This window comes from Indicator indicator, chromosome 11 (assembly GCF_027791375.1).
Source record: "Indicator indicator isolate 239-I01 chromosome 11, UM_Iind_1.1, whole genome shotgun sequence".
NCBI lineage: Eukaryota > Metazoa > Chordata > Aves > Piciformes > Indicatoridae > Indicator > Indicator indicator.
The window spans coordinates 26,557,270-26,569,409 of NC_072020.1; the positions used below are offsets into that span (position 1 = coordinate 26,557,270).

Sequence of the window (12,140 nt, forward strand, 5' to 3'; positions counted from 1 at the left end):
GACAAAGACTGTTAGCTTAGCAGTCTTCTTTGACTGTGGATCAGGTTGTAATCCATAAATTATATGACCACTAAGGGCATGGTTATGTGTAAGGCTCCATGAGAAATCTCATGGTTTGTGGACAAAAAGTTTGGTAACAGTTTGTTTTAACATGTGGCCAAAAAGGAAAAGAGGCAAGTATCTACCTGGCTTCGTCAGCAGTAATGTGTTAAAATGTGTCGTTGATGCTAGTTGGTTTCGTTTTGGAAATTCAGAAAGATCCAAAAATGTTGCTTGCAAACATTGGCAGAGAGAGATCTGTTCTGGTTCCTGGACTGGATGTGCCTTGGATAATGAAGAATTAGAAATTGTTACCATCTGACAGCTGCTTGAATTAAATAAATGATTGTTTTTCCTATTTAATTTGATTTGGTTTATGATCACAATATCAGCAGCCACAATAAGCAGCTGTCTTTACAATCGCAATGGCAAGGGCAGAGTAAGTGAATTAATACCTCCTCCTAATATCAGCAGGGTGATCATGTAATGGGCAGATTAAAGCAACTGTTCAGGGTTGTGACACTTTCAGAGCTTCCATGTTGAGCTTGGCCCTAAACTTATATGGTTGTGCAGCTTTGAGGTTAGAAGTGGCTTACGGAAGGATGAAGCAGAGTGCATAGCAAAATTGTTAAATTTGCTTAAACGTTGCATGCTCAGCTTTGTCTTCCTCCAGTGTGTGTGTGTGTGTGTGTCACTTTCAGTGATAGTCCCTGTGGTGTCTTCTCAGCTACTTAGTTGATACCAGTCAGTTATATGACTTAAGACTGTATCTCATCAGGCCACTATTTGAAACAAAACTGTGGTTTGAAGCCTAGTAGGCATCTCTTCTACTTGCTCCTTTTCTTTCTGTATCTGCCAGTGAGGCTGTCTGGGCTATAGGGATGCTTTGTCTTGAACTACCACATATAGTGGCTACAGGGTGCCCCTTTTCCTCTTTAAGAAAGTCTCCATTGCCTAATTTTGTAAGTTTGATCTTATTTTACCTGTATATATTATCTTAAGATTTAAAGAAAAGATGTATAAGTATATTCTATTGGAAAACCAAGTCTAAATTGCATTGTCTTCCAAAAATGATTGTATTTTTTTATCTCTTTCTGATATTTTGTGAACTGATGCATGTGACCTGATGAAAAGAGCATTTACTGTAAAATCTTGATTAACTGTAAAGTGACTTCTGCCAACTGGATTTATTTGCCTTGGCTTTATGGAAGCAGAAAGCACTCATTCTGCAGATTACTAGAAATCCTTGCACACCTCTTACTATCCAAATTATTGTGGATGAAAATTTCACTGCATTAAACACAAGCATCTAATAATGAGTTACGTCCATTTTTTTTAATTTATTTTTTGCTCTGGGTTGTTTACTTTAACCATTTGCTCAGATACTGTCTCATTAGGAGAAATAGTATTTTAGGTACTTATTTTCCCATCTTCTTACCTGCAAGATTACATATTCCTCCCACATTCATTACATTTCTCCTATACTTCTTTAAGAAGTAGCATTTGCACTTACAAGGGAGCATATTTGCCAAGACAGCAGGCTCATCAGGCCATCTGAGTACTTGTAAGCCAATTTTTGCACCATTCCATGTGGAGTAAAATCCTGTTGTGATCCTTTTACGATCTGGTCCCAAAGAGGCACATTCAGTAGTTACTCAACATGAAATCCTTTTGCAAATGGTTATTTTATGATTTAAATTGAGGCTTTTTCTGTTCCTTTGCAGTCACTCTTGGAAGCACATGATATTGTGGCTTCAAAATGCTATGATTCCCCTCCTTCTAGCCCAGAAGTCAATAATTCTTCAGTGAACAACCAGATAGTTCCTGTAGATGCTATTCGTATCCTTGGAATTCACAAAAGAGCAGGAGAACCACTGGTATGTAACTGAAGATGAGTCTGTCTTCAATTTAAAGTATGAGTGATAACGTTTGCATGTGCCTAATCTCTTTCATTATGTTTTCATTATTTCCATTGTTTTCCTGTGTAATTTAATGGGTGATAGGATCACTACTGAGAGGTTGAAATAAGGTATTTGTGTGTTCTCCATCCTGTTCTCTTTAAGAATTTATGGGATAGGTGGAATGCCTTGCTAGCATAACTGTCTAATGCAACATCTGTTTGGTCCTGATAGAAAATGCCAGGATTGCATGCACTCAAGAACAATACAGTCATTGTTCAGTCATATGAAAACCCTGTCTGAAAGTACTTTTGTGTCCCCTGATGCTTATCTGTGTGCTAAGAATACTTACACTGTAGTAACTATTACTGTTTTCATTGGGGTAGGTAGAGTATCTCATAGCTGTATCCTTTGCTTGAGGTAATGGTCAAATGGAAGTGAAGAAAATCTGTGGTTAACTGGGTGTCACATACCTCCTTTCAGGGTGTTACCTTTAGAGTTGAGAACAATGACCTGGTAATAGCACGGATTCTCCATGGAGGAATGATAGATCGACAAGGTCTTCTGCATGTAGGTGACATCATTAAAGAGGTGAACGGCCATGAGGTGGGAAACAATCCGAAAGAATTGCAGGAACTGCTGAAAAATATTAGTGGCAGTGTCACTCTGAAGATTCTCCCCAGCTACAGAGACACTGTAATTCCTCAACAGGTCAGTAGCACACTTCTAACAATTCTATCAGAACTGCTGCTCGGTGCTTTATTGCCACAAACCGGCTACGCTGCAGTGAACTGCATGCATTCATAGCGTGATCAGTGCCCAACTCATCTGTTTGATAGAATTGACAAGCATACTGAATTCAGCAGATGAACTTGAACATACTGACCTAAGCAGGAACTTGGATGGTGGCTATTCCTGCTGTTGCTGTAAGCTGTCAAGGTCTCCAGGAACAAGTAACTTGTTGCTCTAGATCAGTGCCTTTGAAACGTCTTACAAGACACTCCTCCTGGTGGTGGGTCCTAATGCCCTTGAGTAAAGTAGGCTGTGCTTACATTGAGTACATGCTGCGGGAGTGTGTTGTATTTGAGGCAGGTGCTCTGCTTCCTTTGCTCCCCAAACTGGCAGAAAAAAGTCAAAGGTGTTTCCAGTCTACTGATGCAACTTATTCTTTATTCCCCTGCATCAAATTCCAGTCTCAAGCAGTCATATATCTGTTCTTTTGAAAACATTGATCTTGTGGCAAAATTAATCCTTAAGATTCCACAGGCCTTGAATACAGAGCTCACGTTCTGAGAATTTTTCATATTTTTAAGTAATTTAAACCCAATACTAATTGGGTTGTATATACTGAAATGCAAAAATGAATATTTCATAATACATTGTCCAAATGTCTCCTTCAGCCAAAGCTTGCTCTGCTGATTATTCTGCTCTCTCAGCTGGTGCATGCCAGTGTTTTCCATAGATTGTATTTTGCTTGCCAAGTACAACTTTGATCATGTCCAACCTTTTATGCTGTAGGTAAAGGTGTGACTTCAGTTTGATAAATTAGTCAGAATGTATTGTATAATATTTAAGCTGTGTACATTTTTGCACATTTCAGGTCTTTGTGAAGTGTCATTTTGACTATAATCCATATAATGACAACCTCATCCCATGCAAAGAAGCAGGTTTGAAGTTTTCTAAAGGAGAAATTCTTCAGATTGTAAACCGGGAAGATCCAAACTGGTGGCAGGTTGGTAAAAAGATTAAAAAAAAAAAAATTGAAATGCTTCACTAGTTGCTTTAATAATAAACTCCTTCAATTGTGAACTACGTATATTAACAGAAAAATATTTACACTATAATTCAGTTTCAAGCTAGTATGAAGATAGAAACAATTGAAATACTAGAGAGAATTGAATGGTATAAATTGTCTCCAACATTCATTTTGCTGTTGCTGCTGTTGATTTGTCTTTGTTCCTGTATCAAAAGCCTAGACATTCCATAATCTGTTTGAAGTGGATAATTTCTAGCAGGGAGTCTTAGGTTGACTGTTACTTGTGGTAAGCCTTCCCTGATGGTGGCTGTGGAAGAAGTGGCTCCTTCCTGAGTGCTCATAGTTGAAGAGAGACAGGGGGAGATTAACCCAGTGGATTTGAAGAGCAGCTGTACCTTTTATTTCTACAGTGGTGGTCAGTGCCTGTGAGCTGTAACATGCATGTTCACAAGGTGTTTGGCACTGTTTCAAATGTTAGCAGTTCACCCTGCTTTAAGGTTGTTGCCCTTCAGTAGAAATCATGTAAGCCAGTGCTTAGGCTAATTCTGTTTTTTCAGGACACTATACACACAATTAAACATCATCAGTGCCTTTTGAAGTAGGACAAATTAACCTTTAAGACACTTTTCTTAACTGAGATGCTCAAATTGCAAGTGGCAGTGGCAATCTAGGCAGAGTTTAATGTTTTGAATTTCCTTTTCTACCCTGAATTGCTAAATTGCTTTGCCAGATAACAAGCAACAGTGAGCCAGGCATCACTTGAGAGCACTGTATTTATGACTTCTTTATAAAGGCAACAGATTTGAATATACATCAACAACTGTTGCTAAATTCTGTTGCTTGTTGGTGACAGTAGTAACAGAAAGAATAGAAAGTGGGGTGGAAGGCAGAAAATTTGTTACTGCCAAGTAAGTTTCAGAAGTTAGACACTCCAAAACTCCATAGCAGTTTGACATTTAGCTTACATGCTGTCTTCTGTATTGCTTTCCAAATTCTCCAGTTGTAACTTGTGGGAGTCCAGGAGACAAACTTCAAGGACTCAAATCGGTGGTAAAAATTAAATGTTACATGAGTATAGTGTGGTGCAAGTATTGCTCTGCAGATTATGCCACTGGGAAAAGAAATAAAGTTTTTCCTTGTGCTCTCTAGAAATGCTAGACTGATACTGAAAACCTGCTAACTGTAAAAAATCAGTTAGGCATAGGAGAAAATGTACAGGATGAAAAGCAAACAGTTCCTGTTAGCAAGAGACAGGGCAACCAGCCATGGAGAATGTGTAGTATTTCGTAACAGTGTGCTTGCTGAGAATTGAGCTTGCCATGAAATTATTTTATAGATAATCTTAGCCAAACTTTTGGTAGGAATACTTAAATTACTCACATTTTACATCTGTTGTTACTTAGTGCAGAAAGCCTGAAGGCATGATTTAGGCCTGTGTTAATGACATTAGCTGTTTGTGAAATTGCAGTGAATAAGTTCCACTGGAACCTCTTTGGAGCAGCTCAAGAGTACAGAAGAAGTGTACTATGTACTAGAAAGTCTTGAGTTTTGTCACTTGAGAGTTCAATGTCTACAGCCATAGCATTCCATTTAGGATTTTGATGGCTATAGGAGCTTACAAACTTAATGGGAACCAGTAATGAAACTTTTATCTGTTTTATTGAACTTTCCTGAATTTTAATACTTAGTGGCAGGACATTATTACTATGAGACAGAATTTTTGTATCCACATCTAAGTTTGAATTTCCAAGTCTCAGAAGTAAATGTAGTCAGTCAGCACCATGCTGATGATAACAGATGCTTCTCACAAGTTACTTGTGGTTTTGTTTGTTTGTTTGTGTTTTTTGTTTGTTTGTTTGTTTGTTTTTTGGTTTTTTTCCCCAGGCCAGTCATGTCAAAGAAGGAGGAAGTGCAGGGCTTATTCCTAGCCAGTTCCTGGAGGAGAAGAGAAAGGCCTTTGTTAGAAGGGATTGGGACAGCTCAGGTGAGATTTTAATGAATTTCAGAAATAGATCTTGCTCTGTCTCCATTTGTTTTGCTTTTCCTGACTTTGTAGATACTAGAAAACTGCTGTGTGAGAATACACAGAATATTGCAAAAAGCTAATTATTATATTTTGGCTTTGATGGGGGGACAAAGTCTAAAGTCTATGCTTAGTCTTCATAGATATGTGAATCAGTTTTGCCACCTGCTGATGTAAAGCTAAATGAGGTGGGAAAGTGTCAGGTGTAAGAATTAGCTCTTTTTACAAAATGAGGTATTCTAGTATGCACTGAAAGTTTATCAATTAAACCTGTCTGATGGATTTTGATGCTGCTTTTGACAAAACTTTCTAAGAAATTTTTTTTTTTCCTCTGTGTTTGGTTCTTACTGTACCAGTTGAAGTCTTAAGACAATAGATGTGATCTTCTGCCCTAGACTTAGAAAAGTCTAAAATAGTCCTAGTAACTGTGATTAATCTAAACTTGTACATGTAAGTGAGCCTTGGTAAAACACATTTAACACAAATGATGAGCTTGTCTCAATTTTTATTTCTAGGGCCTTTCTGTGGAACAATAAGCAGCAAAAAAAAGAAAAAGATGATGTATCTCACTACAAGAAATGCAGGTATCTCTTAATATTACATGTGAGTCAAAGTTCTCTAGGCTTCTAAACTTTCAGAGTCTAGTGTATCCAAAGCTAAAAGATTTGCAGTGTAATATTTGATAGGTCAGATAGTTTTTATAGAAGCAATAGTGACCAGTGATAGTGGTGCTGAGTACATCAAACCTACACCAGGTAGGTAGAAGTCAGGGAAGAACTGTGTGTTAAAAGAGAAGGGGAAGAAAAGCTTTGTTGCTTTCCTTCTACTCAGCTCTGGTGTTGAGCTCCTTCCCAGTGCAAGAGAGATATGGACATACAAAGGTAATGAAGGGATTGGAGCATCTCTCCTACAGGACAAGGCAGAGGGAGCTGGTGCTGTTCAGTGTGTAGAAGAGAAGGCTTGGGTAGGATCTTGTCAATGTGTATAAACACCTGAAGAGCAGGTACAGAGAGGAAGAAGCCAGGCTGTCTGCAGAGGAGCCCAAAGACTGGCCCAAAGGCCCCAAGCAACAGCACAGGAAGTTCCCCCTGAGTGTCAGGAAACGCTTTTCCACTGTAAGAGTATCAGAGCCCTGGCACAGTTTGCACAGAGAGGTTATGATGCCTCCTTCCTTGAAGATGTTCAAAAGACATCTGGATATGGTCCTGGGCAACCATTTCTAAGTGGCCCAGCTTGAACATTGGAGTTGGGCCAGGTGCTCTCCAGATGTACCTTTCAGCCTCAACCATTTTGGGATTCAGTGAAAGCTCAGTAATTGTTAATTAGTTTTCCCATTATGATCAGTGTTGAATTTTCTCCTTGGAAGAGAAGGTAATTATCTGACCTTATGCTGTCCATGAAGGGGTAACTATTTTATTCCAGTACCAATTTAAAACAAGAAAGCTTGTAACAGAATTAATGCCCTTTGAGTGCTATTTATATTTGCATGTGGTCTGTTGATATATAGCAGGACTGCTTAATTTCTTTTTTATTTCTTACAGTACTGGCTGTTAACCATTTGTTGTACGTTTCTCACTGTAGAATTTGATCGTCATGAAATCCAGATCTATGAGGAAGTAGCCAAAATGCCTCCTTTTCAGAGGAAGACACTGGTCTTAATTGGAGCCCAAGGTGTGGGGCGCAGAAGTTTGAAGAACAGGTTTATAGTACTGAATCCCACTAGGTTTGGAACTACAGTGCCATGTAAGTTGTCTGCGTTCCTGTTGTAATGTCACACTTTGAGTCTCTGGTTATCAGGAAAACATCTGGTGTTTATCCCAGTGATTCAGGCTAGGAGTAATTTGGTCAGAGTATAGAAACTGTATGGAGTAGGAAAATAAAAGGTTCTTCATCTTCTCAGAAAACTGAACTGACATATGACGACAGTGAGAATGTTTGTAAGTAGCATTTAAATGTTACTGATGCTGCAGAAGAAGAGATTTTATATGTGCAGTATTTCAGTCTGATAGGTTTCTTCAGTGTCAGTCACTGTCAATTGCTGCAAGGATTCCAGAAGCTCCTACTAGTCTTCAGTAATGAGGAGCCAGTGGAGTTTCTCAGGTCTGCCATTTAGTTCAGACTTTCAGAAATGGTCTGTTCCCTTCTATTTTCAGTGAGCAAGGAGCAGATCTGATAATAGGGGAGGAGGGACAGGTCTGACAGATAAACTGTACAACATGACAGAACTGTTGTCTCTCATTTGCTGGCCAGGGCACTAAGAGCTGCTGTGTGTGACTGATAACAAGGTTGATTTCCCAGTGTTGCTTTGTAAAAGAAAATTTCCCCTGGGAATCTCAGCAATCTGTATTGGCAAAATAGTAAGAAACTGTTCATTACTTCTAAAATTCTTTCTTTCTTTCTAAAAAAGCTCTCAAAATTTACTGGTTTCTCTAAAATTCCATGTAGATGCTTAAATACATATAACTAATACAACACTGTGTTAAAATGCCTTTGCTTTGAGCTCTTGAACACCCTCCAAAAGCATTAAAGTTAACTTTCCCAACGTAGCAATCAGAGAGTCTGATCATGCACATGCAGTACATAGTTTATTGTAAACAGAATCTCTCCTCTCTACTTAAAAAATAATCTCAGGTGGCCTCAGTTTCTTTGAGAAGAAAATTCTCCTGGTTATTCATAAATGGATGTGTGAGGGGGTTTTATACATATATATGTTGTTGTTAAATGGCTGAAACAGGTTGATTTTGCTGTGGGGAGAAGCAAGTCCTTGGTGTTGAGTTCTAATCCAGCAGTGATGCTGTGAGGTTTTTTTTCAGTGTGGGTAGCTGAAGTGTTAAGTCATCTTCTGGCTGTGAGCTGGTAAAGCTCATTCTCCAAAACGTATTTCAAAGTGTTATGATGATTTTTTTTTTTGGCTGGTATTGTATTAACCATTATCATTTTCATCTTTCTGTAGAATCTTGGCTAAAACTTGATGGTCTAGTAATACATTTATTGGTAATAGTTTCAGAGGATCATTTCTCCTGGGATTTGAGTTTTCTATAATCATGAGGTTGATAGGAATTACTGGGACAGGGCCAATTCTTCTCACTTGCATCACTAAATTGCATCAAGTGGTGATATTGCACCAAGTGATGATCCAAGTATTGCTAAAGGGATCCATTCACACTGTTATGTTTAATATATTCTAGAGTTCAAATCTCATTAAATGCAAGTAGTGGGCAGGCAAAGTGGGTAACAATCTGGTATTTTATTTTCAACTTCTGACTTAAATGATGTCTGTACAGTACAGTGTAGCAATACCCAAGACAATTGCTGATCTTTTACTTAAGTATTGGCTTTAATCTCCCTGCAGTGAATTGAACTTGCTTCACATGGTAAATTGGCCTGGAAAGCAGCATTAGCTGCACTAAGACTCTGCTATGGTAGCTGGGCTTCTGATACTTGAGCTCACTTTCTAGCTGTCTCAAGAGATTCTACCCTGAGTAAATGGGCAAATACAGTGAGCAAAGTATATGCTAAGGTTTGGGGGGCAGGGTGGGGTAGATTTTGTCATCTGCTCCAATTTTTTTATCAAGTGAATAATGCAAAAGATGCCATGAATGAGTGTTGTAAATGGTATGAAGGAGTAATAAATAAAGGAAGTAAACAAATGGGTGGGTGAGCAACATAGAAGAAAGAATAGAAATAAAGGGAACAGGAGAGGCTCTGCTCAGTTTGGAAATGTACACTAGAATAATTAATCAGCATATTACAATTTTGTATTAATGTGTATTATGCTCTCCCTAACTTAATAGAGAGTCCAGCCTCATATTTGTGTTCCAGATACAAAAATAAAACATTCAACTTATGTTGCACATTTTTTTTTGTTCAGTTACCTCACGAAAGCCAAGGGATGATGAAAAGGATGGGCAGGCGTACAGATTCGTGTCACGAGCTGAAATGGAGATGGATATTAAAGCTGGCAGGTATTTAGAGCATGGAGAATATGAAGGAAATCTTTATGGCACCAAAATCGATTCCATCCTTGAAGTTGTTCAGACAGGAAGGACCTGCATCTTGGATGTGAATCCACAGGTATGTAGTATTTATAATATTGCACTACAAGTGTAGGAGTATAATGCTGAACAGGTATTGCCTTTATATTGGAAGGCTTCTTACCTAGTTCAAAGGTTGCAATATCAACTGGATTTTTGCATTTAGCTGGAATGAGTTAGAAAGATGGAAAAAACAGCTTAGATGTTGCATGGAAGAGGAGTCTTGTAGAGTAATAAATAATCTTTTTAGCCAAGGAAGGAGTGATGTTGAGCATTTCAAAAAGGCAGTGTAGAAGTTCCTAAAACAGAAATAAGAATCTTTGCTGAACATGTTTCTGCCCGTTGTAACAGAGTAGTTTTGCAGTGCCCCTTAGGAAACAGGAACATGTGGTGAGTCACTCTCAAACTTGGGTTTTATCTTTCTTTTTCCATGCTCCTAGGCCTTGAAAATACTGAGGACTTCAGAATTCATGCCCTACGTAGTGTTTATTGCTGCTCCAGAGCTGGAGACTTTGCGTGCTATGCACAAGGCTGTGGTCGATGCTGGAATCACGACCAAACTTCTCACTGTAAGCAGATCATTGCATATTTAGTTTGCTTTGAGCAGCATGTTCTTGGATTTTTTTTTCTAATTTTCCTTTAACTTTTCATTTTAGATGGAATTTGTTCTGAGGTTACTGTCTCTAAGAAAAGTAAGGCAGGAATTTTGCAGATTGCTTAGTAGGATTAAATCAAATACTATGTCTTTCCTTGACTTTCCCATTTCTCCCCAAAAGAAGTTTTGTTCAGGTTTGTCTTATAATATAAATGTGCTTTACATATGGAATCTGTAGTTCTTAGGAAAAGTATTGCAGCCTGCATTAAAAAAACAACCAACAAACCAACCAACCGACAGCAGAGTGAAGCTAGGCCCTATTTCCACTGCTGCAGTAGCACTTGCTGCAGCAGCACCTGCTGCACTGAGGATGGCTTCGAGCTGCCAGAATAAGAAGTGATGAATAGATTTTCTTCTCCTTTAAGCTCCTTGGATTTGTCATGTGAAGTGGCACATTTTATGCATTAGATCTTCTTTTCTGAGACACAGTGTGTAGCAGAGGGAAACAAGACACACTTCCTCCAGCACAACAGATTATAACCATTCTGTATGCACGTGAACCATGCCCATAGCCATGTGTCGATATAAAGTCAGTGTAATAGGCAAAGCAAAACATCCATACCCATGGATATAAAGAGCTTGATCTCCCATTTCATATTCTTGTATTTCCTGAACAAATTCAAGTATTGTATTCTGTTTGCTAGTGATCTGTGTGATTTCTAGCATCCTAAGACATTCCATTGCAAAAATTCTGGCTCCTGTGGTGATATATTTGCCATTTTCCTTCACTGTCTGTGAAGAAAAGGCTATTCACAAATTTACCTTTGCATTTTGGCTTTTTGTATTTACAGCTGTACCGGGACTTGAAAATATTAAAATAGATATTGTTGAGATCTCGTAGCTGCTTACAAAAAATTGCTTTAGTGCAAAAGTGCAGAGGAATTTCCTGAGAATGTAGGATAAATGAAACATACAAAAATGCTGAGTGGCAGCACTTCATGAGGGATTCATAATACAGGAATATAAATTTCCTGCAGCTCGTGTCATAACTAAACACAGCAGTAGTTTACAAATGAGGAACTGATGCCAGGTGAGCAGGGCTGAGATGTAGCCTCTAGAAGCAATGAAGTATTTTAGAGCTGTACTCTACTAGAAATGTGTCTTTAGTTACTAATTTAAATTCTTGGAATTTTCACGCTTTCTGTGGAAGTAAAGAAGGGCACAAACGTGTTTAAGTAACAGATCGATTCAGGCGTTCCTGAAGCATCAGTCCGATTTGCTTGGGTGGTCATTTATGCACATACGCAGTGGTTAACTGCCCGCTGCATGTACCAGCACAAGTTCACCTGCTCTGTTGTGGTCCTTACAAACTGCGAGATCTGCAAACACTTGGTTGCCAGATTTAACAGCACTGGCACAGAACTTCCTTCAGCTCTTTCACTGCATTGTAGCTTGAGAAGTTCTGTGTGGATTTACTATAAAAGCCTGTTATTTTTGAACTGTATTCAGTACATAGCTTTAAATAGCCAGCTGCAGCATGTGGTGGAGAGATACTTCTGCCTTTGTAAGGCATGTCCAAGCGTTGTGCTCTTAGTAACCTTTCAACTCCTTTCACCAGGACACCGATTTGAAAAAAACAGTGGATGAAAGCGCGCGGATCCAGCGAGCGTACAACCACTATTTTGATCTGACCATTGTAAATGACAACCTCGACAAAGCCTTCGAGAAGCTACAGACTGCCATCGAGAGACTGAGGCTGGAGCCCCAGTGGGTCCCAATCAGCTGGGTCTATTGA

At 38.8% G+C, this 12,140-nt stretch overlaps 1 protein-coding gene across 3 annotated transcripts in view; it reads left to right on the forward strand.

Annotated features, from left to right (window-relative positions):
- The window catches only part of PALS2 (protein associated with LIN7 2, MAGUK p55 family member), a 32,027-nt gene extending 19,887 nt beyond the window's left edge, over positions 1–12,140 (forward strand). For all 3 annotated transcript variants that reach the window (XM_054384863.1, XM_054384864.1, XM_054384862.1), the window contains 9 exons: positions 1,764–1,916; positions 2,421–2,648; positions 3,538–3,669; positions 5,578–5,677; positions 6,232–6,300; positions 7,298–7,459; positions 9,588–9,790; positions 10,191–10,319; positions 11,964–12,140. In XM_054384863.1, coding sequence (XP_054240838.1) covers positions 1,764–1,916; positions 2,421–2,648; positions 3,538–3,669; positions 5,578–5,677; positions 6,232–6,300; positions 7,298–7,459; positions 9,588–9,790; positions 10,191–10,319; positions 11,964–12,140 — 1,353 coding nt within the window. The remainder of the gene's footprint in view (positions 1–1,763; positions 1,917–2,420; positions 2,649–3,537; positions 3,670–5,577; positions 5,678–6,231; positions 6,301–7,297; positions 7,460–9,587; positions 9,791–10,190; positions 10,320–11,963) is intronic.